Genomic DNA, 26,533 nt, shown 5'->3' with positions numbered 1-26,533 from the left:
GAGCTGACTGGCCTGGCCCTGTGCTGTAGCCTCAATGGAACCGAGACAAATGTATTTATTTTGGATCTACCTGTAGTAGTATGATAAAACTTTTTCTTGGGATGTAGGCATCACTGGCTGGGTCAGCATTTGTTACCCATTCATAATTGCCCTTGAACTGAGTGGCTTGCTAGGTCATTACAGTGGGGGACAGTTAAGAGTCAACCACATTCAAATCCTGTCCACATTCACCATCTGTCCTGGTGGGATTCGAACCCCAGAATAATACCTGGGTCTCTGGATTACTAGTCCAGCGGCAATACCACTAGGCCACCGCCTCCCCCATACTATCCAGGATAAAATAAATGCAAAGTCATGAGACTGTCCAGAATGTACCTGTTGTATAGAACCTTGGTCAGACCGCAGCTGGAGGACTGTGTGCAGTTTTACTGCCCTTGTCGCCAGAGGGAAAGGGCAACAAAGGTTCACCAGACTTGTTCCGGGGGTGGCAGGACTGCCCTTTGAGGAGAGATTGAGGCAACCTGACCTGTGTTCTCTAGACTGTCAAATAATGAGAAGTGATCGCAATGAAACCTACAAAATCCATAAAGGAATAGACAGGGTGGGTGCAGGTGAGATGTTTCCCCTGGTTGGGGAGTCTAGAACCAGGGGACACAATTTCAAAATAAGGGGGAAGCCACTTAGGACTGGTCTCGGAGGAGACATTTCTTTACTCAGAGGGTTGTGAATCTTTGGAATTCTCTACCCAGAGGGCTGTGGGAGCTCAGTCATTGAATGTGTTTAAAGCAGAGACTGACAGATTTCTAAATACCAATAACACAAAGGGATATGGGGATAGTGTGGGGGAAAAGGCATTGAAGTGGTTAATCAGCCATGATCGTATTGAATGGTGGAGCAGGCTCGACGGGCTGAATGACATAAGGAGACTACAAAGGGATGTGGATAGGTTAAGTGAGTGGAAAAAGATCTGGCAAATGTAGAATATTGTGGGAAAATGTGGAATTGTCCATGTTGGCCATAACAATAAAAAAGCTTACTATCTAAATGGTGAGAGATTGCAGAGCTCTGAAACTCAGAGGGATCTGGGTGTCCAAGAGCATGAATCACAAAAGGCGAGTATACAGGTACAGCAAGTAATTAGGAAAGCTAATAGAATGTTCCTGTTTATTGTGGGGGAATTGAATACAAAAGTAGGTTATGCTTCTGTGAGCGGGAATGAATCCAAAAGAATCCCTCGACATTCAGGTCTGCTTCAAACACCAAACAGTTTATTGTTGTAACACCGGCGGGGAGTAAGCCTCTGGGCAAAGGCAGATACCTCTCCACTGAACAAAGGGAATCATCATCATTTATACAATTTCAAATAGTTAGTCAGCCCAACTCAGCCGGACACGATCCAATCACAATGATTATAGATTGCACACATTGACTGGTAGATCCAATGAAAGTGGTTACTGGGCAGCAGGGAACTGAGTGATCTGCTCATGGACAGCTAGGGGGTTACTCATGAACTCATGTGCCTTCCAGACCCCCTCATCGACCGTCCTTGGGTCTCGTGTATACATAACTCCCTTATCTTAACCTTGTTACTGGCTGGTACCATTGTCAGAATTCCATAAGAGCATCCCCCTTTGTGAGAAAGCGAGAGAGAGCTGACTGGTGGTGATTTAATCTGAGGGTCACCACACCTCAGACGAGGGACAATGTTGAGGAGGCAGGGCCTTCATGGATGATCTCAGCCGGTACGGCAGTTGAACCCACGCTGTTGGTGTCGCTCAGTATCACAAACCAGCCATCCAGCCAACTGAGCTAACCAATCCCCTGAAATATTAGTTATTGCCTGTCTCCCATCACACCATTTAATGTTGTTTCTCAGTCCATGTCAGACAACCTGCCCCCATACCTTGATCATTTTCTTCTGCGAGAAACACAGAGATAAATTAAACAAAAGAACCATGTTACCTCCATGGCCCATCTCCATGGCAAGACTTTAGGGGGATCCAAACAGAAATGGGAAGGAGACAGCTTCCAACTTCCAAACCAACTTTCAATCTGTGATCCTTGTGAACTGCAAAACCAGGTATTCGCAACAAGGCTCGAAGAGCAACAGCCCACTGGAGTCAAAGTCGTGAGACCGGCCAGTCCAGCAGAGGAAACTCTCCAACCATCCCCATTGACCAACTGTCAGAATGAACAAAATGTAGTCCAATCACTTGTGAACTTGTTGGTGTCTCAGCAGGTGCGATGAATCACTGAATCCCTTCCCACATTCAGAGCAGGTGAACAAACTCTCCCAGTGTGAACTCGCTGATGTGCCTGCAGATGGGATAACTGAGTGAATCCCTTCCCACATGGAGAGCAGGTGAATGGCTTCTCCCCAGTGTGAACCCGCTGGTGTCTCTGTAGGTTGGATAACCGAGTGAATCCCTTCCCACACTGAGAGCAGGGGAATGGCTTCTCCCCAGTGTGAACGCGACCGTGTGCCCGCAGGTTGGGTAACAAAGTGAATCTATTCCCACACTGAGAACATGTGAATGGTCTCTCCCCAGTGTGAACTCGCTGGTGTGACTGCAGGCTGGACATATGAGTGAATCTCTTCCCACACTGGGAGCAGGTGAACGGCCTCTCCCCAGTGTGAACTCGCTGGTGTATCTGCAGGTTGGATGAGGAAATTAATCCCTTCCCACACTGAGAGCAGGTGAACGGCCACTTGCCGGTATGAACTCGCTCGTGTATCTGCAGGCTGATCAACTGAATGAATCCCTCCCCACACTGAGAGAGGGTGAATGGCCTCTCTCCAGTGTGAACTCGCTGGTGTGTCCGCAGAGGGGATAACTGAATGAATCCTTTCTCACACTGAGAGCAGGTGAACGGCCTCTCCCCGGTGTGAACTCGCTGATGTGTCTGCAGGTCAGATGCTGAGTGAATCCCTTCTCACACTGAGAGTAGGTGAAGGGCCTCTCCTCAGTGTGACTGCGTCGATTAATCTCCAGCGCAGATGGGACTCTGAATCCCTTCCCACAGTCCCCACATTTCCATCGTTTCTTCATATTTTGGGTCTCCTCGTGTCTCTCCAGGGCGGACAATCAGTTGACGCCTTGTTCACACACAGAACACGTGTACGGTCTCTCCCCACTGTGAATGGTGTGGTGTTTTTTTCAGGCTGTGTAACTGGTTAAAGCTCTTTCCACAGTCAGTGCTCTGGAACACTCTCAGTCGGGTGTGTGTGTCTTGGTGCTTTTCCAGTCACACTGATGTTCAAAATCTTCTCAAGCTGACAGACGAGGCAAACATTTCTCCTTCTAGATTCAAAGTCCGATGATGTTCAGGCGCCGATGAATTGAGTGACCCAGTCTGATCGAGACATTTAGTTTGAGATATCTGTCTGTAATTCCTACTTTTCTAATATCCTGTAAAAACAATTTACAAAAGACATCAGTGTCAGTACAGCAGAAATTAAGAACAGACGGGGACTTCGGTTGCGACATGTCGGGAGCAGCCGCATATGAGGCAGCTCTCATCCGGGGACTTTGTTTTCCATCTTTTTCACTCTGTATTTGAGGGGGTTTGGGGATATTTCAAATTCGTCAGTGGGATAAAGCTTCCATACTGTGGCAATGTCCAAGAAACCAAGTTTGAAGAAGCCAGCGAGCAAAGAATCGTCATCTGTTTCAGATTCTTTTCCAGGCTCATTGGAAACAAAATAGCGGCGCCCCCTGCCGAAGCGAAAGTTATAGTGTCTTCAGTTGAGATGCTCATGGGCATCTTAGCAACAGCCGACTATCACCGAGGATCTCCCTATATCAATCGAGGAGCCCCCAGCTCCTATTCGATTGATATTGGTAAAAATGGACAAAATCGTAAAGGGGTGCAGGGCACGGGGCAGCTCTTTCGATGAAGTGTGGAGTGAGACTGTACAGGGTCAACACAATCTCCTCGTGTGTTAGGTGGAGCTTGACTCAGTTCAAGGTGGTACACAGGGCACATCTGACTAGGACTAGGTTGTGTGGTTATGTTCTCGGGGGTGGCAGACAGGTGAGCTTGGTGTTCTCGGGGCTCGGCGAATCATAAAAGGTACCATCCTTTTAGCCAGACAAATAAATGTCAAGCTGAGGGAGCAAAGGATGAAATGAAGTGAAAATCGCTTATTGTCACAAGTAGGCTTCAATGAAGTTACTGTGAAAAGCCCCTAGTCGCCACATTCCGGCGCCTGTTCGGGGAGGCTGTTACGGGAATGTAACAGGGGATGTCAATGTCTTTAAGAGAGAGACCTGGGCCAACCTTTCCAGAGTCTGCACCTTTCCTGGATTCACTTCCTTTCCCTTCAGTTGCTGCAAGTCACCAATTGAAGGTCAGAATGCGAAAATAAATGGAAAGGGGGAGAAAATAAAGTGTTTTACTCACAGATGTTGGAGACAAGAGGACGTTTCAGTCTGGGTAAAGCTCAATATTCATTCACACAAAGCCCGCGCTCTGAATTGCTGGAGGGCGAAAGTCCTTCCGGTGGCCCACTCTTTCCATTGGTCAACATTGCAGCGGAAGTCAGTGGGTGTGCTCTTCTCTGCACATGCGCATTACCGGTTGACGGATTCGGCATTGTCGGTGTTTGGAGCATGCGCATTCGGATTAATGGGCCTGTTCGTTTTGGAAACCCGAGCAAAACTAAGGAGGTGGGTGGGAGGATTTGGAAATACTCTGTGGAGCCGCAAAACCCTGATGAATAGTTGTCAGCTCCCTGATTCTGGTTCGGGAAATTCTTTCCCAGGTCCAGGCTCAAGTTAATACCCAAAATATTTGTTGAGTGAGTGGAGGATGGGGAGGGGAAAACAATAAGGTCAGACCCCGCCCCTCATTCTCTCTGATTGACTGGAGGACCGAGCGTCTGTCTCAGTCTTCCAGCCGCGCCCCTCATTCACTCTGACTGGCTGGAGGCTCGAGCGCCCGTCTCCGTCCTCCAGCCCCGCCCCTTCTTCTCTCTGATTGTTTGGAGGACCAGGCGGCTTTCTGAGTCCTCCAGTACCGCCCTTCATTCACTCTGCGTGCTGGAGCACCAGACGGCTGTCTCAGTCCTTCAGTCCCGCCCCTCATTCACTCAAATGGCTGGAGGACCAATCGTCTGACTTAGTCCTCCAGTCCCGCCCCTCATTAACTCTGACTGCCTGGAGGACCAGGCGGCTCTCAGTCCTCCAGTCTCGCCCCTCATTCACTCTGATTGGCTGGAGGGCCAAGCGGCTGTTTCAGTCCTCCAGCCCTGCCCCTCATTCACTCTGATTGGCTGGATGACCAGGCGGCTCTTTGAGTCCTCCAGCCCCTGCCCTTCATTCACTGCGTGCTGGAGGACCAGGCGGCTCTCAGTCCTCCAGTCCCGCCCTTCATTCACTCTGATTGGCTGGAGGACCAGGCGGCTCTCAGTCCTCCAGATCCGATTCCGTTACCTGGAGACTCGGCCTCAGATCCCCGAGGTAAGGTCTTAAAATTCAGGCTCCAAAATCACAGCCTGGCGAGTAGGCCGTGAATCCCCAAGGAAAGGTTTTTTCATTCAGCTCCGAAAATCCGGACCTCTCAGTCCACTTCCTGGAAACTAGGCCGTGAATCCCCGAGGAAAGGTCTTTATACTGACTGCTCCGAGACTCTGCCCCTCCAAGTCCGCTCCCTGAAGACAGGGAGAAAGAGGCGTTAGAGACTCGGTATTGGGGAATGAGAGAGGAAAGAATGTTCTCCCGGAACTAGAATTGTCTGTTCTGAATTTCTATCCTGTGCTGACAGTGATGTCTTTTGTAAACTCCTTTTACAGGATATGAGAAGAGGAGGAATTACAGAGAGAAATCTCAAACGTAACGTCTCGATCTGACAAAGTCACCAGATTCCTTGGGATCTGACTATCATCAGCCTTTGAATCTAGAAGGGAAGAAGAACTGTTTGTCCAATCTGTCAGCATCAAAAGATTTTAAACATGATTGTGACTGGAAAAGCACTGAGACCCCCCCCCCACCCCCCGAATGAATCAACATTGCGCCATTCACAGCGGGGAGTGACAGTGTGAACGAGACTTCCAACTAATTTTCTGACCTGGAGAGACACAAAACATGGAGAAACCGTGGATATGTGGGGAATGTGGGAAGGGATTCAATGCACCATCTCAACTTGAGATTCATCAACGCAGTCACACCGGGGAGAGGCCGTTCACATGTGCTCAGTGTGGGAAGGGATTCACTCAGTTCTCCCACTTGCGGAGACATCAGCGAGTTCACACTGGGGAGAGGCTGTTCACCTGCTCTCAGTGTGGGAAGGGATTCACTCAGTTATCCCACCTGTGGAGACATCAGCAAGTTCACACTGGGAAGAGACTGTTCACCTGCTCTCAGTGTGGAAATAAATCGTCTGAGTTATCCAGCCTGCAGACACACCAGTGAGTTCATACTGGGGAGAGGCCATTCACCTGCTCTCAGTGTGAGAGGGCCATCACCACGTTATCCAACATGCGGAAACACCAATGAGTTCACACCAGAGAGAGTTAGCTCAGTTGGCTGGATGGCTGGTTTGTGATGCAAAGCGACTCCAACATCAGGGGGTTCAACTCCCGTACCGCCTGCGGTTATCCATGAAGGCCCCACCTTTTCAACATTGCCCCTCGCCTAAGGTGTGATGACCGTCAGATTCAATCACCGCCAGTCAACTCTCTCTCTCAGAGGGCAAAGCAGACTCTGGTCCTCTGGCACTTTGGCGACTCTTATTTCACATAAATACAACAAACAGATTCCTTTAAGGAGCAAAAATCCAACAGGAAAAGTGATGCAACCGTGGCTAACAAGAAATGTTAAAGATTCTGTTAAATCAATGGAGGAGACTCATAAAGTGGCCAAAATAGTCGTAAGCCTGAGGATTGAGAACTTGTTTGAGAATTCAGCAAAGGAGGATCAAGAAACTGATAAAGAGAAAATAGAATATGAGAGCAAACTGACGATAAACATAAAAAACGACTGGAAAAGCTCCTATAGGTGTGTGAAAAGGAAAAGATTAGCAAAGACCAATGTGGGTTCATTCCAGGCAGAGACGGGAGTGTTTTTAAAAAAAAATTTAGAGTACCCAATTCATTCTTTCCAATTAAGAGGCAATGTAGAGTGGCCAATTCACCTACCCTGGACTTCCGGTAGCGGCGATAAAGGAGTAAGTCGCACATTTGGTGGCTCCCGCTCTGGTCGGCCATTTGGACCTTTCCCCCGGACTTTTCTCTGGTTTTAAACAGTAAATTCGAAGGCTGAGGCAATTGGGCACTGTTTCCACGTATTAGTGTATGGAGCAAAGAACCAGAAGTGCACGAAAAGGCAGAAATAAAAAGTTAGCCAAGAGCTGTGTTGAAGCTGCAGCAGGAGACAGCATGGCCGAGGACCGGACGCTTGGGGTGGCGGCGCTGTGACTATCGGAACAGTTAATGCAGGTCATCCAGAATGGTTTCGGGATATAAGCTCAATATGGGGAAGAGCGAGATGTTTGTGGTCCAGGCGAGAGGTCAGGAGAGGCGACTGGGGGATCTGCCGTTCAGAGTGGCAGGGGACAGTTTCGGGTACCTGGGTCTCCAAGTGGCGAGGGATTGCGACAACTTCATTAATTGAATTTGGCCCGGCTGGTGGATCAGATGAAGGAGGATTTCCGGAGATGGGATGCGCTCCCGTTGTCTCTGGCGGGCAGAGTTTAAACAGTAAAAATGATGGTCCTCCCAAGATTTATATTCATTTTTCAATGCCTTCCTTTTTTAAGCGGGTCAATAAAGTTATTGTGGGCTTTGTGTGGAGGGGGCAATTCCCCGCAGGTGAAGAGGACAATGCTCGAGTGGAGTCGGGCGGATGGTGGGCTGGTGCTGCCGAATTTCAGCAATTATTACTGGGTGGCTAACATAGCCATGGTTAGGAGGTGGCTGGTGGGGGGGGGGAGCTGGCGTGGGTGCGCATGGAGGCGGCTTCTTGCAAAGGAACAAGTCTAGGGGCATTGGTAACAGCGCCTCTGCCGTTCCCGCTGGCGCAGTACTCCACCGGTCCAGTGGTGGTGGCGGCCCTGAGAGTCTGGGGGCAGTGGAGGGGACATGTGGGAGCAGAGGGGGCATCGGTATGGTCCCCAATCTGCGATAACCATCGGATTGCCCCAGGGAGGATGGACGGGGCGGGGGGGGGGTTCCGAATTTTGTGGAGATCAGGGATCGAGAGGATGGGGGACTTGTTTATAGAAGGAAGCTTCCCGAGTATGAGGGCGCTGGAGGAGAAGTTTGCATTGGCTGGGGGAAATTAATTTCGATATCTGCAGGTGGAGACTTTTTGCGGAAGCAGGTACCAACCTTCCCACTCCTGCCATTAAGGGGGATTCAGGATAGGGTGGTCTCTAGAGGATGGATAGGGGAGGGGAGCGTCTCGGACATATATAAAGAGCTTATGGGATCGGAGGAGACGCAGACCGAGGAACGAAGCAAAAGTGGGAGGAGGAGCTGGGGAGGGGAGAGTTAGAGGAGGGCCTCTGGGCAGACGCGCTGAGTACAGTCAACGCGACCGCAACATAAGAACTAGGAGCAGGAGTAGGCCATCTGGCCCCTCGAGCCTGCTCCACCATTCAATGAGATCATGGCTGATCTTTTGTGGATTCAGCTCCACTTTCCAGCCCGAACACCATAACCCTTAATCCCTTTATTCTTCAAAAAACTATCTACCTTTATCTTAAAAACATTTAATGAAGGAGCCTCTACTGCTTCACTGGGCAAGGAATTCCATAGATTCACAACCCTTTGGGTGAAGAAGTTTCTCCTAAACTCAGTCCTAAATCTACTTCCCCTTATTTTGAGGCTATGCCCCCTAGTTCTGCTTTCACCCGCCAGTGGAAACAACCTGCCCGCATCTATCCTGTCTATTCCCTTCATAATCTTATATGTTTCTATAAGATCCCCCCTCATCTTTCTAAATTCCAACGAGTACAGTCCCAGTCTACTCAATCTCTCCTCGTAATCCAACCCCTTCAGCTCTGGGATTAACCTAGTGAATCTCCTCTGCACACCCTCCAGTGCCAGTACGTCCTTTCTCAAGTAAGGAGACCAAAACTGAACACAATACTCCAGGTGTGGCCTCACTAACACCTTATACAATTGCAGCAGAACCTCCCTAGTCTTAAACTCCATCCCTCTAGCAATGAAGGACAAAATTCCATTTGCCTTCTTAATCACCTGTTGCACCTGTAAACCAACTTTTTGCGACTCATGCACTAGCACACCCAGGTCTCTCTGCACAGCAGCATGTTTTAATATTTTATCATTTAAATAATAATCCCTTTTGCTGTTATTCCGACCAAAATGGATAACCTCACATTTGTCAACATTGTATTCCATCTGCCAGACCCTAGCCCATTCACTTAGCCTATCCAAATCCCTCTGCAGACTTCCAGTATCCTCTGCACTTTTTGCTTTACCACTTATCTTAGTGTCGTCTGCAAACTTGGACACATTGCCCTTGATCCCCAACTCCAAATCATCTATGGAAATTGTGAACAGTTGTGGGCCCAACACTGATCCCTGAGGGACACCACTAGCTACTGATTGCCAACCAGAGAAACACCCATTAATCCCCACTCTTTGCTTTCTATTAATTAACCAATCCTCTATCTATGCTACTACTTTCCCCTTAATGCCATGCATCTTTATCTTATGCAGCAACCTTTTGTGTGGCACCTTATCAAAGGCTTTCTGGAAATCCAGATATACCACATCCATTGGCTCCCCGTTATCTACCGCGCTGTTAATGTCCTCAAAAAATTCCACTAAATTAGTTAGGCATGACCTGCCCTTTATGAACCCATGCTGCGTCTGCCCAATGGGACAATTTCCATCCAGATGCCTCGCTATTTCTTCCTTTATGATAGATTCCAGCATCTTCCCTACTACCGAAGTTAAGCTCACTGGCCTATAATTACCCGCTTTCTGCCTACCTCCTTTTTTAAACAGTGGTGTCACGTTTGCTAATTTTCAATCCGCCGGGACCACCCCAGAGTCGAGTGAATTTTGGTAAATTATCACTAGTGCATTTGCAATTTCCCTAGCCATTTCTTTTAGCACTCTGGGATGCATTCCATCAGGTCCAGGAGACTTGTCTACCTTTAGCCCCATTAGCTTGCTCATCACTGCCTCCTTGGTGATAACAATCCTCTCAAGGTCCTCACCTGTCATAGCCTCATTTCCATCAGTCACTGGCATGTTATTTGTGTCTTCCACTGTGAAGACCGACCCAAAAAACCTGTTCAGTTCCTCAGCCATTTCCTCATCTCCCATTATTAAATCTCCCCTCTCATCCTCTAAAGGACCAATATTTACCTTAGCCACTCTTTGTTGTTTTATGTATTTGTAGAAACTTTTACTATCTGTTTTTATATTCTGAGCAAGTTTACTCTCATAATCTATCTTACTCTTCTTTATAGCTTTTTTAGTAGCTTTCTGTTGCCCCCTAAAGATTTCCCAGTCCTCTAGTCTCCCACTAATCTTTGCTACTTTGTATGTTTTTTCCTTCAATTTGATACTCTCCCTTATTTCCTTAGATATCCACGGTCGATTTTCGCTCTTTTTACCGTCTTTCCTTTTTGTTGGTATAAACCTTTGCTGAGCACTGTGAAAAATCACTTGGAAGGTTCTCCACTGTTCCTCAACTGTTTCACCATAAAGTATTTGCTCCCAGTCTACCTTAGCTAGTTCTTCTCTCATCCCATTGTAATCTCCTTTGTTTAAGCACAAAACACGAGTGCTTGATTTTACCTTCTCACCCTCCATCTGTATTTTAAATTCCACCATATTGTGATCGCGCCTTCCGGGAGGATCCCTAACAATGAGATCCTGAATCAATCCTGTCTCATTACACAGGACCAGATCTAGGACCACTTGTTCCCTTGTAGGTTCCATTACATACTGTTCTAGGAAACTATCGCGGATACATTCTATAAACTGCTCCTCAAGGCTGCCTTGACTGACCTGGTTAAACCAATCGACGTGTAGATTAAAATCCCCCATGATAACTATGTACCATTTCTACATGCATCAGTTATTTCTTTGTTTATTGCTTGCCCCACCATAATGTTACTATTTGGTGGCCTATAGATTACTCCTATCAGTGACTTTTTCGCCTTACTATTCCTCATTTCCACCCAAATGGATTCAACCTTATCCTCCATAGCACCGATGTCATCCCTTACTGTTGCCCGGATGTCATCCTTAAATAACAGAGCTACACCACCTCCCTTACTATCCACTCTGTCCTTCCGAAAAGTTCGATACCCTCGGATATTTAACTCCCAGTCGTGACCATCCTTTAACCATGTTTCAGTAATGGCCACTAAATCATAGTCATTCACGATGATTTGCGCCATCAACTCATTTACCTTATTCCGAATACTACGAGCATTCAGGTAAAGTACACTTATGTTGACTTTTTAACCTCTGTTCTGAATCTTAACACCTCGATCCGTAACCTCTCCTAAGTTATATTTCCTCTTAACCTTTCTCCTAATTTTCCTTGTCGTTGAACCCATATCTTCATGTAACAACCTGCCGTGTCGCTTACCATTAATGTTTTCACTTCCCGTTTTATTTCTTTTAGTATTCCTGGTCCTATTCACTGAGCTCCCCTCAGTCACTGTACCCTGTACTGTCGTCCTTTTTGATTTTTGACTATGGCTTCTCTGCCTTACACTTTCCCCCTTACTGCCTTTTATTTCTGTCCCTGTTTTACTACCTTCCAACTTCCTGCATCGGTTCCCATCCCCCTGCCACATTAGTTTAAACTCTCCCCAACAGCTCTGGCAAACACCCCCCCCCCCCCCCCCCCCCCCCATGGACATCGGTTCCAGTCCTGCCCAGGTGCAGACCATCCGGTTTGTACTGGTCCCCCCCCCCCCCACCAGAACCGGTTCCAATGTCCCAGGAATTTGAATCCCTCCCTCTTGCACCATCTCTCGAGCCACGCATTCATCCTCTCTATCCTGACATTCCTACTCTGACTAGCTCGTGGCACTGGTAGCAATCCTGAGATTACTACCTTTGAGGTCCTACTTTTTAGTTTAACTCCTAGCTCCCTAAATTCAGCTTGTAGGACCTCGTCCCGTTTTTTACCTATATCGTTGGTGCCTATGTGCACCACGACAGCTGGCTGTTCACCCTCCTCCCCCAGAATATCCTGCAGCCGCTCCGAGACATCCTTGACCCTTGCACCAGGGAGGCAACATACCATCCTGGAGTCTCGATTGCGTCCGCAGAACCGCCTGTCTATTCCCCTTACAATTGAGTCCCCTATCACTATAGCCCTGCCATTCTTCTTCCTGCCCAGCTGCGCAGCAGAGCCAACCACGGTGCCATGAACCTGGCTGCTGCTGCCTTCCCCTGGTGAGCCATCTCCTTCAACAGTATCCAAAGCGGTAAGGAGCTGCCTTACTGATTTAATTCAATTCCCTAGATTCAAATTCCCAAACTCACTCTTAGCTGTGTCTCACTCCTGGCTCTGTCTTCTCTGGCTCACGGGAGAACTCACTGGGAGTGAGTTTACAAGTTGCTCTTTTTAAACTGTCCTGAATTGACTCCTCTCGCCCACCTGCTTTTAGATCAAGGTAGATTTAAGTGACTGACACTTAACTGCCAACCAGTTATGTGAGTGGGTGGGGCAGCCCTTGTTAACCCACACTGCACAATACTAGCTTAATTTAAATTAATTTAAACTCCTGAAATTTAAAAGGAGCTGCCTTACTGATTTAATTCAATTCCCACCTAGATCCAAATTCCCAAACTCACTCTTACCTGTGTCTCACTCCTGGCTCTGTCTTCTCTGGCTCACTGGGAGAACTCACTGCCATGATATAGAGAACATGTGCCAGGTTCAGCCTGATCCAATTTAAGGTCGTTCACCGGGCTCACATGACAGTGGCCCGGATGAGCAGATTCTTTGGGGTGGAAGACAGGTGTGTGAAATGTGTGCGGGGGCCAGTGAACTATGTCCACATGTTCTGGGCATGTCCAAGGCTGAGGGGATTTTGGCAGGGGTTTGCCGACATCATGTCCAAGGTATTAAATACGAGGGTGGCAATGAGTCCAGAGGTGGCGATTTTCGGGTTGTCGCCGGATCCGGGAATCCAGGAGGAGAAAGAGGCAGATGTTCTGGCCTTTGCTTCCCTGGTAGCCCGGAGACGGATATTACTGGCATGGAGGGACTCAAAGCCCCTGAAATCGGAGACCTGGCTTTCGGACATGGCTGGCTTCCTCTGCCTGGAGAAAATTAAGTTCACCAAGAGAGGGTCTCTGTTAGGGTTCGCCCGAAGGTGGCAACCATTCGTCGACTTCGCGGAGAATTAATCATCAGCAGAAAGGGGGGGGGGGGGGGGGGGAGGGGGTTTGGCTAACGTAGATTAGGGGGGTAAGTAATTGTAGGACCTGTGGGTGTGGGAAGGCAGTATTTGCACTAGGTTAATATTTTCCTTGTTATGTACATTGTTTATTTTGTTGCTGTTGCAATGCCAAAGAAATACCTTAATAAAATGTTTATTAAAAGAAAAGCTGGGGGGGTGAAGGGGGGAGGGTGGCATCAAGTTGGGGTGGGTGATGGGGCGGTAAGGATGCTGTGGCTGTTCGCTGTTGCCATGGTTATTTTTTGTTTTTCTTCTTTGTTAAGTATATATTTGAAAATGCCTCCAATAAAATATTTCAACAAAAAGAATCCCGCCGCCGGCGAATGGCACGCCACCGAGAACCACGCGGCTGGGGAACCGCAGAACCCCACGCCCTATCTCTCTCGGTACATCCAGACCATCTAACTCTCCCTATCTCTGTTACCAATTCCAATCTCTGCAACGATCCCCATCAATCTCACATTTTCCTCCCACTGGAACCCTCCAGTTCTCTTTACGATCCACTAAACCTTCGCCCCTTCCGATCTGAGTTTGTCATTCAGAGGCTACATCCTATATCCTCCAGCTCCTACAACCCTTCCTATCTCTGTGACCTCCTCCAATCCCAAAACTATCCCTATTTCTCCAACCTCATTAAGAGGTATAACCCTGTTTATCGTTGTAACATTCTACAGTTCCTACATCCCCTCCACCCTCCATAACACCCGTTAGCTCAACTCTTAGATAGCACATCAAATCACAGCAATCTCCTCCAGATGCTGCACCCCTACAGCCCCTGTGACCCTCCCTTATCCCAGTAACCTCTTCAAGCCCCTCCAACCTCTTTTTTTCTGTTAAATCCTCGATGCCCCCACAATGCACACAGTGCTGTAATCTTCCCCAGCCTCCAAAAATACTCACTATTGCTGTATCTCCTCAATTGCTCCCTTGTCAGACAATCCAATAGCCATAAAACTCTCTCCATCCCAGTTACTGTGTTGAGACTCTTAATACCACCCCATGCCTGTTACCTTCTCTCAACTGTACAATTCTCCCTGTCTCTGTAACATCCTCCCATCCCTACAACTCTCTCTATCTCTGGAGCTTCCTCCCATCCCTACAACGCTTCCTATCTTTGAAACCTCCTCTAGATGTTACACCCCACCTGAACTTTCATACATCATACAGCCCCAACAACCTTCCCTATCTCTATAATAGTTCCCTCCCCTACAGTAAAGTAAGTAAGTCGCAATGTTTGCAGATGACCACAGGCTGCTTTCCCCTTTGAGGGGGAGAGCTAACTTGTGGTGAGTTAACCTGAGGATCACCATACCTCAGGTGAGGGGCAACATTGAGAAGGAGGGACCTTCATGCACAACCCTACATCCCCCACAGGCCTCCCTCTGTCCCCGGCATCCTGCTATCCACATAGGTTTCCCTCTCTGTGTAAAAATTATTTTAGCCCCGACGACCCTCTCTATCTCTGTAACATTGTCTACCCCTACAACACTCCTGAATTCTGCAACCTCCTTCAGCCCCTGTGACCCTCCCTATCTCTGTAACCTCTGCTGTTCTCCTGCTGTGTTCTTCTCCTTTGTAGTTAATATAAACTCCGTATCCTTAAATCTGTCTCATCCGGTTCTGGTAACTTACCGATTTTCAGTAAATTCAGCCGATCAAATACCTCACTGTCAACGTTTAACCCATCAGTGTCTCGACTACCTCCTTTTTCACTCTGGCTTGGACACCAAGTTCTTTGTTTAAATAAATTTAGAGTAGCCAATTATTTTTTTACAATTAAGGGCCAATTTAGCATGGCCAATCCAACTACCCTGCACATCTTTTTTTGGGTTGTTGGGGTGGGACCCACACAGTCACTGCGAGAATGTGCAAACTCCACACGGACAGTGACCCGGGGCCGGGATCGAACCAGGGTCCTCGGTGCCGTGAGTCAGCAATGCCTTGGACACCAAGTTCTGTGGTAAAGGCAGATACTCATTCGGTACCAGTCTCCCTCCCTTCATGTCTAAATCCCCTTTCAGTTCCATATTCAGCTCCATGCTCCTTTTACAGCTTTGGGAGCAAAAATAGTGAAGCAGATTATTATTTGAATGGGTGTAAATTGTGAGAGGTGGGTACTCAGCGAGAACTTGGTGTCCTCGTGCATCAGTCGCTGAAAGTAAGCGCACAGATACAGAAGGCAGTAAAGAAGGCAAATAGTATGTTGGCCTTCATAGCGAGAGGATTTAATTATTGGAATCGAGATGTTTTACTGCAATTGTATAGGGCATTGCTGAGGCCACACCTGGAATATTGTGCGCAGTTTTAGTATCTTATCTGAGGAAAGATGTTCTTGCTGTGGAGAGAGTGCAGCGAAGATTTACCAGGCTGATCCCAGGGATGGCGGGACTGTCATATGAGGAGAGACTAAATCGGTTAGGATTAAATTCATTGGCGTTTAAAAGAATGAGAGAGGATCCCAAAGAAATTACAAAATTTTAACAGGATTAGACAGGGTAGATTCAGAAAGAATGTTCTCAATGGTGGGCGAGTCCAGAACTCGGGGTCATAGTTTGAGGATAAGGGGTAAACCTTTTAGGACTGAGGTGAGGAGAAATTTCTTCACCCAGAAAGTGGGGAATCTGTGGAATTCGCCAACACAAAAAGTAGTTGAGGCCAAAAGGTAGTTGTGTAATTCAAGAGGAATTAGATATCGCTCTTGGGACTAAAGGGATAAAGGGATATGGGGAAGGCGGGATCAGAGTATTGAACTTGATGATCAGCCATGAGCATAATGAAGGGTGGAGCAGGCTCGAAGAGCTGAATGGCCTCCTCCTGCTTCTATTTTCTATGTTTCCACCCTGTCACTTTTTAGACGGCAATTGAAGTCTGTTGTGTTGATTTGCATGCTAACTGGCAGTCTCCACCCACAGTATTTTGGCCTCGGAGAAGGCAGTGCTGTGAGCAGAATGTTCTCAGACCGAGGCAGTGGGTGGTGCGGTCACAGAGGCTCAGGCCCCAAACAGTAGTGACTGAGGCCGAGGCCATGAGCGGCTCAGTAATGGGATGGGGGGATGGGAGCAGTGCAGTCACAGAGGCCGTGGCCCTGAGCCGAGTGGTGACAGAGGCCGAGGCTGTGAGTGGCTCAGTAATGGGATGGGGGGATGGGAGCAGTGCAGTCACAGAGGCTGTGGCCCTGAGCCGAATGGTGACGGACGCTGAGGCCGTGAGCGGCTCAGTGGGGGGATGGGAGCAGTGCAGCCACAGAGGCCGTGGCCCTGAGCCGAGTGGTGACGGAGGCTGAGGCCGTGAGCGGCTCAGTGGGGGGATGGGAGCAGTGGAGCCACAGAGGCTGTGGCCCTGAGCCGAGTGGTGATGGAGGCTGATGCAGTGAGCAGAGCATTCATAAAATCTGAGTCTGTGAGCAGTGTGAACAAAGAACAGAGAAAAGTACAGCACAGGAACAGGCCCTCCAAGCCTGTGCCGAACATGCTGCCCGTCTAAACTAAAATCTTCTATACTTCCGGAGTCCGTATCCCTCTATTCCCATCCTATTCATATATTTGTCAAGATGTCCCTTAAACATCACGATCGCCCCTGCTTCCACCACCTCCTCCGGCAGCGAGTTCCAGGCATCCACTACCCTCTGTGTAAAACACTTGCCTCGTACATCTCCTCTAAACTTTGCCCCTCGCACCTTAAACCTATGCCCCCTAGTAATTGCCCCCTTTTTGTGAGGGCCAAGAAGAATCCAGCACGAGTTTCAAGGATACAAAGAAATAACATTTATTTACAATAACATAAATACACAACAGCAGCAACCTCACTTGCTGCTTACTCCATCCTGCTAGGTCCAAACTGGCCAGCTTTATTTATACAGGGAGTCTGCTAATGATTTCTCCACCCCCCTCAATGGGGAAGCTCATACTCCCACAGGATTGTGGGATTGTCATTAGTCTCCAGCCAATGGTAAGCAGGCAGGTTATAACATCCCCCCCCCCACCCCCCCTGCCGAAGTCCAAGGAATCCACCGAAGACCCTGGCGAAGGAGGGCGTCGGACTCGTTTTGCCGCAGGCCGGACACCATTCGAACGAGGCGCTGGATCGGGTGGCGTGTAACGAGACGGAGACCGGCGCTTCCGTGATGAACGGCGTAACGGTTGTACATCCACGGCCCGTGTGCCCGAGGATTCCCCCTCTGATGCGTCCTGTGTCTCCATCTCGGAGTCAGAGTCTGCTGTCTCTGTCATCTCGGCGTCTCTATCTCCATGCGGTTCTGTAACGACCTGCGCAGCCTTTGAGTGAGGCACCAGAGGAAGATTGTGAGGACCATTGTCTCTGGTCTCTGCGGCTGTAGAAATGAGCTCCGGGGGCGGGGAATCTTTGGAAGGGATAGTCTTCTGGACCGAACGTGGTCTACATGTTTGCGCTGGAGACGACCCTGGGCTTGCACCTGGTAAGATATAGGGCCCGTTTGGCGAAAGATTACGCCAGGGATCACTGGGCACCACCAGCAAAATTGCGAACAAACGCTGGGTCACCGGATGCAAACTGCCGAATTGGCCGATGCCGAGAAAAACCCTGTCCCTGCCGTTCTTGTGTGCGGCGTACTTTTGGGCCAATGTCTGGGAAAACCATACTAAGGCGGGTGCGAAGTCTCCGGCCCATTAGGAGTTCTGCGGGAGCTACCCCAGTCATCGCATGGGGGGTGGTTCTATACGAAAACAAAAAGCGAGCCAGTCTCGTGTCCATTGACCCGGAAGACTGCTCCTTTAGGCCTCGTTTGAATGTCTGCACTGCGCGCTCTGCCAACCCATTTGAAGCCGGGTGGTAAGGGGCAGTGTGGATATGGCGTATGCCGTTCATCTTAATGAACCTCGCAAACTCCTCACTGGTGAATGGAGTGCCGTTATCCATGACCAGCACCTCGGGGAGGCCATGTGTACTAAAAGACAAACGCATCTTCTCAATTGTTGCGCAGGACGTTGTCCCCTGCATCTTATGCACCTCTAGCCATTTAGACTGGGCGTCGATTAATAGAAGGAACATGGATCCTTGAAAAGGGCCTGCAAAATCTGCATGCAAGCGTGCCCAAGGCCGCCCTGGCCATTCCCAGTGATGTAGGGGCACGGCCGGCTGAAGCTCCTGGCAAATGGAGCAGTTTTGGGCCACCTTCTCAATGTCGGTGTCGATGCCTGGCTACCAAACATAACTCCGGGCCAACATTTTCATTTTGGTCACACCTGGATGCCCATTGTGCAAGTCTCTTAGTATCAGTTCCTGTCCTTTTTCCGGCACAATCACACGCGTCCCCCACAAGAGGATGCCGTCTTCCACGCTGAATTCTGACAGCTTGGAGGAAAATGCCTGCAACTCACCTGGGAGCTGTCTCTGCTGCCCACCATACAGGACTATGTGTCGAACCTTTGACAGGACTGACTCCGTCTGGGTCTACTCACGGATTTGTGATGCCGTGATAGGCAAGGTGTCCATAAAATTTAGGGTTGCAACCACCTCACCGGTCGTGGGGGTCGACATGGGGCCGGTCGATAAAGGCAATCGGCTCAGTGCGTCGGCATTCGCTATCTGCGTTCCTGGTTTGTGCTCCAGAGAATACTCGTATGCAGCAAGCAACAAAGCCCAGCGCTGGATCCGTGCGGAAGCAATGGGCGGTATTGGCTTATCCTCTCTGAAAAGTCCCAGCAGAGGCTTATGATCAGTCACGAAAGTGAAGTGGCGGCCATACACGTACTGGCGGAAACGTTTCACCGCAAAGACCACTGCAAGGCCCTTCTTCTCGATCTGCGCATACTTTTTTTCCGCTGCAGTCAATGTGCGGGAGGCGAAAGCTATCGGCCGCTCGGCCCCGTTCTCCATCTTGTGGGACAGGATGACTCCAATACCATACGGGGATGCATCACATGTGACAAGCAAAGGCTTTCCAGGATCATAGTGGGTTAGTAACCCGGACGACGACAATTGTTGTTTTACCCGCCGGAAAGCAGTTTCTTGCGGCTGACCCCAAACCCAGGTGTGATTTGTCTTTAGCAGAAGATGCAACGGGGCCAGCGTAGTTGCCAGATTGGGGAGGAACTTCCCGTAATAGTTTACGAGGCCAAGAAAAGAACAAAGATGCGAAGTGTCAGTCGGGGCGGGGGCCTGTTGAATTGCGCGCACCTTCTCTGCGACGGGGTGCAAACCTTCGTGTTCCACCCAATAACCCAGGTAGACTACTTCCTTTGCCTGAAAGACGCACTTTGAGCGACGTAAACAGACGCCAGCCTCCGAAAAGAGTCTTAACGACAGCCTCCAGATTTTCCAAATGCTCCTGCTCCAGCGTCCCTGTGATCGAAACGTCATCTAAGTAGACAGCGCCACACGGTAAACCTCTCAAATGCCCTCCATAACGCGTTGAAAAATAGCGCAGGCAGAGGATACTCCAAAGGGCAAACGTGTACATTCATACAGGCCCCGGTGTGTATTAATCATTACATATGGTCGGGAGGCAGGGTCCAGCTCCAACTGTAGGTAGGCGTGACTCATCTCATTTTGTGAACGAGAGTCCACCTGCAAGCTTTGCGTAGAGATCCACTATGCGAGGCATTGGATATCGGTCGAGTAGGGAAGCCGTGTATTCACTGTAAGTTTATAGTCGCTGCACAAGCGAACTGTGGCATCTGGCTTCATTACAGGTACAATTGGTGCTGCCCAGTCAGCGAAACGGACGGGCCTGATAATACCCAAAGTTTCCAAATGAGTGAGCTCCCCTTCTACCTTCTCGAGCAAGGCGTAAGGCACCGGGCGCGCCCGGAAATAGCGCGGCGTGGCTCCTGGTTCGACTTGGATACGGGCTACGGCCCCTTTTATTTTCCCCAAACCGGGCTGGAATACATCTGGGTATCGTCCTAGCACCTCAGTCAACCCTCCAGAAACTGTTTGGAGGATGTGCTGCCACTGCAAGCGCAAATGGCGCAACCAGTCCCGACCCAACAGGCTGGGCCCATGGCCGCGCACCACGATAAATGGGAAACGCTCCTCCTGGCGTCTATAAACAACAGGGGTCATCGTAGTTCCTGCGCTGTCCAATGGTTCCCCCGTGTAGGTGGCCAACCTGGCCTGTGTGTCGGTTCATGTAAGGGTCTGTATACCCTGCTTGATGCGGTCGAATGTCCTCTGGGCGATCACGGAGACCGCTACGCCAGTGTCCAACTCCATCTCAAGCGGGTGACCATTGACCTGTACTGTCACCTTAATGGGGGCCACACGGGGAGCTGCCACACAATGGAGCTGCAGGCAGTCGTCCTCCGTCTCCACGTCCTCAGGAGTAGTCGCCGCAGGTTCATCCACATGGAAGGTACGGCCCCTGGGCTGGTCCCTGTTTCGGTCGGAACGACGGCGCCTCTGGTGCCCCCAGGACCGGCGTCCGCGACGGGGTCGGCGCCTACAAGTCTGACACGGACATGGCTCATCCATTGGTTCTGGAGAAGGCTCCCTTCGGGGAGGAATGTCCGACGGCCACTGGCGTCGATCCGGACGTCGTCTCGCCCAAGGTGCCGCAGGAGTGCGGGGGGGACGTTTTCGGACAGAAGTGGTCGCGCCCCAAGGCATGCACTTCCATTCCCTGTATCTCCTGCACTCCTCGTTCTGCACTCTCTCGGGACAATACTATTTGAATGGCCTGTTGAAAAGTCAATGTTGGCTGAGATAACAACTTTCTCTGGGTGGCCGCATTATTAATACCGCAAACCAAACGGTCGCGTAACATTTCTGACAAGGTCTCACCATAGTCACAGTACTCCTCAATCCTGCGTGGCCTGGATAGAAAGTCGGCAAGGGATTCTCCAGGGGTCCTCTCAGCGGTATTAAACCGGTAATGTTGGACTATCGTGGATGGGGCTGGGTTAAAATGCTGCCCCACTAAATTCGCAAGTTCCTCAAGCGTTTTGGTGTCCGGCAAAGTTGGGTACGTAAGGCTCCTAATCACCCCAAACGTATGCTGGCCAAAGGCGGTGAGCAATATGACCACCTGGCGCTCATTTTAGGTGATATTGTTTGCCCGGAAATAGTAACGCATCCGTTGTGCATACTGGTTCCAGCTTTCCAGCGCAGCATCAAAAACACCCAAATGTCCGTACAGAGGCATGGTGTAATAGAAAACTACTTCCAAACTGTATCCAACAAAAATCCAGGGAGGTGGCTTCAGTAGTGTAGACAGCTATTCACTTTAATTCTCGTCGCCAGTTTTGTGAGGGCCACGAAGAATCCAGCACGAGTTTCAAGGATACAAAGAAATAACATTTATTTACAATAACATATATATACACTACAGCAGCAACCTCACTTGCTGCTTACTCCTTCCTGCTAGTTCCAAACTGGCCAGCTTTATTTATACAGGGAGTCTGCTAATGATTTCTCCGCCCCCCTCATTGGGGAAGCTCATACTCCCACAGGATTGTGGGATTGTCATTAGTCCCCAGCCAATGGTAAGCAGGCAGGTTATAACGCCCATCTACCCTGGGACAAAGTGTAGTGACAGTGGGTGAGACTTTGAGCAGAGCTGGCACTGAAACAGAGGCCATGAGGGAGCAGACACTGAGCAGGCTGTGAGCAGAGTTCTGTCAACAGGGCCCGAGGCCTTCAGTCTTTCTCCCACACTCTCACTCTTTCTCCCTCTCTTTGTCATTTTTCCCTCTCTGTGAATGTGTGATTGGAGCTGGAAGAAACATTCACATCGATCATCACAACACAAGGAGGCGTGTAGGGTTAAATCTGTAAACATTGAATTTAATATAAGTACCTCTAATGCAAGCTAGATCAATTAATTAATTTAAAACCAATAAGTAAACCTAATTAAAAAGTAAACTTAATTAAATACATGACATTAAAATTTCTATTTTACACATTGTATATCTATGAACAAAGGCAAATTATATCAGTAAACATTTTAAGTTTGTCTACATACAACTACATTTGAATGAAGAAATTGGATTAAACACAAGTTGAATTTGAGCAAATAATCTGTTTCAGTGGAGCGTTTATCCATGCTGCTGGTCTCCCGCTCGCTGTCTCACTGCTCCATTACCTCCTCGCTGATCGAGCGATCGCTGCTCTCACCGCTCCGTTATCCTCCTCGCTGATCTGGCGATCGCTGCTCTCATTGCTCCGTTATCCTCCTCGCTGATCTAGCGATCGCTGCTCTCACTGCTCCGTTATCCTCCTCGCTGATCGAGCGATCGCTGCTCTCACCGCTCCGTTATCCTCCTCGCTGATCTAGCGATCGCTGCTCTCACCGTTCCGTTATCCCCCTCGCTGATCTAGCGATCGCTGCTCTCACCGCACCGTTATCCTCCTCGCTGATCCAGCGATCACTGCTCTCACTGCTCCGTTATCCTCCTCGCTCATCTAGCGATCGCTGCTCTCACCGCTCCATTATCCTCGCTGATTTAGCGATCGCTGCTCTCACTGCTCCGTTATCCTCCTCGCTGATCTAGTGATCGCTGCTCTCCCCGCTCCGTTATCCTCCCCGCTGATCTCGCGATCGCTGCTCTCACTGCTCCGTTATCCTCCTCGCTGATCTAGCGATCGCTGCTCTCACGGCTCCGTTATCCTCCTCGCTGATCTAGCGATCGCTGCTCTCACTGCTCCGTTATCCTCCTCGCTGATCTAGCGATCGCTGCTCTCGCCACATTTTCCTGCTTACTGCTGGTCTCCGCAACGTTTAGGGAAAAGGGAAAATAAGAACATACAAGAATTAGATAAGCTCTGGAAAAGAACAGGAAAGAATCGAGAATAAAAACACTTGGGACCAATTTCAAGGGATTTAGAACCTATTCCAGATTAATTGCAACCAACGATTGGCAGCAAAATTGTAACAGAACAGTGGTCCCCTTCTCGAGATTAAATACTTCAGGTACCGTCAGTGTTTATTCGTACAAGAAGGAAAAGCAGGACAACTCGTTGAGCTCCCAGGATGATAAAAGAACTGAAGTGTAAGATGAAGCAGAAATAGGGTGGCTAACGTCAGCTTAATAATCAGGTGAAAAGCAAGATCATTGCTGATCTGATTGTAACCTCCACATTCCCAGCTGCCCCCAACAACCATTCACGTTGCTACTTGTCGAGAATCTATCCAGTTAGCTGTAAATATATTCACCGACTCTGCTTCCACTGCCTTTTGAGGAAGAGTGTTCCAATGACACATCCCGCTCGGAGAGAAAATACTTCTTCTCAAATCTGCCTTAAATGGGCAACCCCTAAAGTTACTTGGATCCTTTCTCATGAACAATGATACAATTCTGTTCAATTCATCAGCCAGCTCCTTATTTTCCATTATCAATTCTTCACTCATTTTCTAGAGGACAAAAGCTCACGACGTTCACACATTTCACAGAGCAAACCCCAGACAGCACACAGCCATGCGGCCAAGGAGACCCGCACAGTGATTCAGGCGTGCCGACCTCACCAGACTGTTGAATACGGTGGAGTCCACACGGGATAAATTGTTCCTCCAAGTGGTTGGAGGGTCAGCCACAGGTCGGCCAGTGCCGCCTGGGAGGCAGTGGCAGCGGCCATCAACTCGGGGGGTGTCACCAGGAGGACCGACACCCAGTGCCGCAAGAAGATCAATGACCTCCATCGGGCAGCAGGGGTGAGTTAGCATCCGCCACCTCGCACCAGTCTCACACGCCACCGCGGCTGCACCCCCTTATTCTCATGGCCCTGTGGTTTGCACAGCACCCCCACCCCCAGTACACCTTGGCACCAACCTGCACACCCCACCCATCATCAGCAGCGGTGCCCATGCCTGTCACCCGCCACAGCTCCCCCTTCCGCTGCCACTGAAGCTTTTATGTGGCTCACATTGCCCTCTCTGTCCCACAGGAGAAGTTGGCCCATAACAGGCGAGAAAGGGCCCAGATGTTCAACCATCTTGTGGATTTAGTAAAGAAACATTACGACCCTAAACTGTCCGTAAACCTGCAGCGTTACCGATTCTACACTGCTGGGACGATCCCTGGGAATACCAGGACAGAATTCCCAATGAAAGCTCTCATGTGCCACACTCACCATCAACTCGACATTCAGCAAGGACATTCTGGCATCTCGAGACAGACACAAAACCCTAGAAGTACTGGGCAAACCTTCCGGGAGGACGAACAAATGTCAGCCGCAAGATTGCTGTAAGTGTGGCCAAAAAACATGAGCCAGTCAGAGCTGTCAGAATGAGCAATACTAAACTGCATCATCATCCCTATGGTGTCCCTGATAAAGATAACACTCTTGGTCAATGGCCATTCCCGAGAAATAGAGGCGGATACGGGAGCTGACGTCTCCACCGTCAGGGAATAAACATTCCGGCATCTCCGGATGGGCATCTTGCCCCGAGCCCTGCGAGACTCCAGGGCCACGTTGGCCATATATACAGGGGAACCTTTGAAGGTTATGGGGATCACAATGACTCCGGTTACCTGTGAGCAGCAGACAGCCTCGATACTACGATCCTCGCCCCGGCCCCAACAGTGTCTAGGAAACTGGACCAAAACCCAATATTTTAGTTTATTTTGTAAGAGTGTGCAGAAAGAATGATTCACTCCAGGAGTGACATCATAAAAACTACGGCTTGGCTATTGTTAAACAAAACTTTATTCTGAATCAGAATATTAAACTAGTTTGACTTTAAACCCAAACTGAACAAGGTGCTGGGATGGCACTGCCGAGCCAGCAGGAGCACTGCCTGGTTGCCAGGGTTGCAGTGCAAGGATGCCAGCTGGACAGTGCAAAGTTGACCGCATACCAGGGATAAGGCCAGAGGGCGACCCTGCAGCTACCCTGACCACCCTGGAGTCTCTGATGACCCCCCTGGGTGCCGTTCCGCCTGGTCCACCCCAGGTTGTCTCTTCCAAGGGGCGAGGGGGAGCTTGCCCATAATATGAGGGTGGAGGGAGGGTTTGAAGGGAGGGGGAGTACAGGGCCCGTAAGTAGGGAGTCGGTGATGGGTGGGGGTCCTGAAAGGGAGACAGTGCTCTTCAAAATGGCAGCCCGATCTCTGAGTTCAGCTCCCCAGTGCCAACAGAAATTCTGGGCATGATCTTCTGGCCTCATTACACCTGTGCTCAAGCGTAACGAGGCCGGGAAATAGTGGGAGAGGCCAAAAACAGTAACCGCGCCAGGTGCCAAACAGTTTGCGATGCAACCGGCCTGCTCCCGTCGGTGAATTCGGAATCCCGCCGTAGCGTGGCAGAAACCAACTATCACCGATTTAAGGCCCATTTTCCATACAATTAACGAGAGCCACCTGTCATCCAACGGCCTCCTGTCATTTCCCGGCCTCCCCAGCAAGTGGTCACGCCGGCGCCCATTGATACTCCTTTTTCAAAACGTGCACCTGGCGGAAAGGTTTCCGTGGGGAGCCGAGAAGGGGAGAAGCAATCTTTGTGCACAGGAAAGAGACCGGGGATGGGGGGGCTGGTCTTGCCACCCCAGTACTCGGCGGGGGTTGGGGAACCCTCGGCTGGGGGTGGGCCACCATGGGAGGGTGGAGGGGAAACGCTGGGGGGGCAATCCCTTGCAGCGCCACCATGCCAACCCTTGAATCCCAATCCCATGTGTCGTGCCAAGTGGGACCATGTAGCATGTGGGAGTCATTGCCTCACATTCCAATCGAACCTTGATGCCTGGAGACTGTGTGGGGGTCAACACCACACACGCAGCAGCCAACATCCGAACACCCAGGGGCTGGGACACAGCTCCCGGGAGATGATCACGGCCGGAGGGTGGGTTGGTGCCAGGGGGAGGGGGGATTGTCTGGAGAGACAGGCAAAGTGTCCGGGGGTCAGCCCGCATTGCGGAGGAAAGTGACAGAGGCATCAAAATGTTTGTGCAGAGAGTTGTTTAATGTGCTGCACAATATGCCATTTCCAAGAGAGCCCCCCCCCCCAACCTTCCCGACCCCCGACCCCACTCCCTCATCACCCTCTACCTGGCCCCTCCCCCCTACCCCAGTGCCCTCTGATCCTCAACGTGCCTGGCCCTCCGAGCTCTACCTCGGCGAATCAACTGGCGAGCCGGCATTCGGGGCGGAAAGCACTATTGGGAATGGGATATTGTCCAGGGCCTCTGCGGATCTTCTCTTCAACTTCGGCTT

At 49.9% G+C, this 26,533-nt stretch overlaps 1 protein-coding gene across 1 annotated transcript in view; it reads left to right on the top strand.

Moving 5' to 3' along the window:
• LOC140417977 (uncharacterized) overlaps positions 1-26,533 on the top strand; it is a 154,973-nt gene that overhangs the window by 82,395 nt on the left and 46,045 nt on the right. Inside the window, exon 3 of the mRNA XM_072501408.1 lies at positions 24,271-24,569. Within this exon, the coding sequence (XP_072357509.1) occupies positions 24,271-24,569 (299 nt within the window). The remainder of the gene's footprint in view (positions 1-24,270; positions 24,570-26,533) is intronic.

The sequence above is a fragment of the Scyliorhinus torazame genome, chromosome 5 (genome assembly GCF_047496885.1).
Source record: "Scyliorhinus torazame isolate Kashiwa2021f chromosome 5, sScyTor2.1, whole genome shotgun sequence".
Taxonomy (NCBI): domain Eukaryota; kingdom Metazoa; phylum Chordata; class Chondrichthyes; order Carcharhiniformes; family Scyliorhinidae; genus Scyliorhinus; species Scyliorhinus torazame.
The sequence above is the reverse complement of the archived record's forward strand: the minus strand, read 5'-3'. Positions and strand labels throughout refer to the sequence as shown.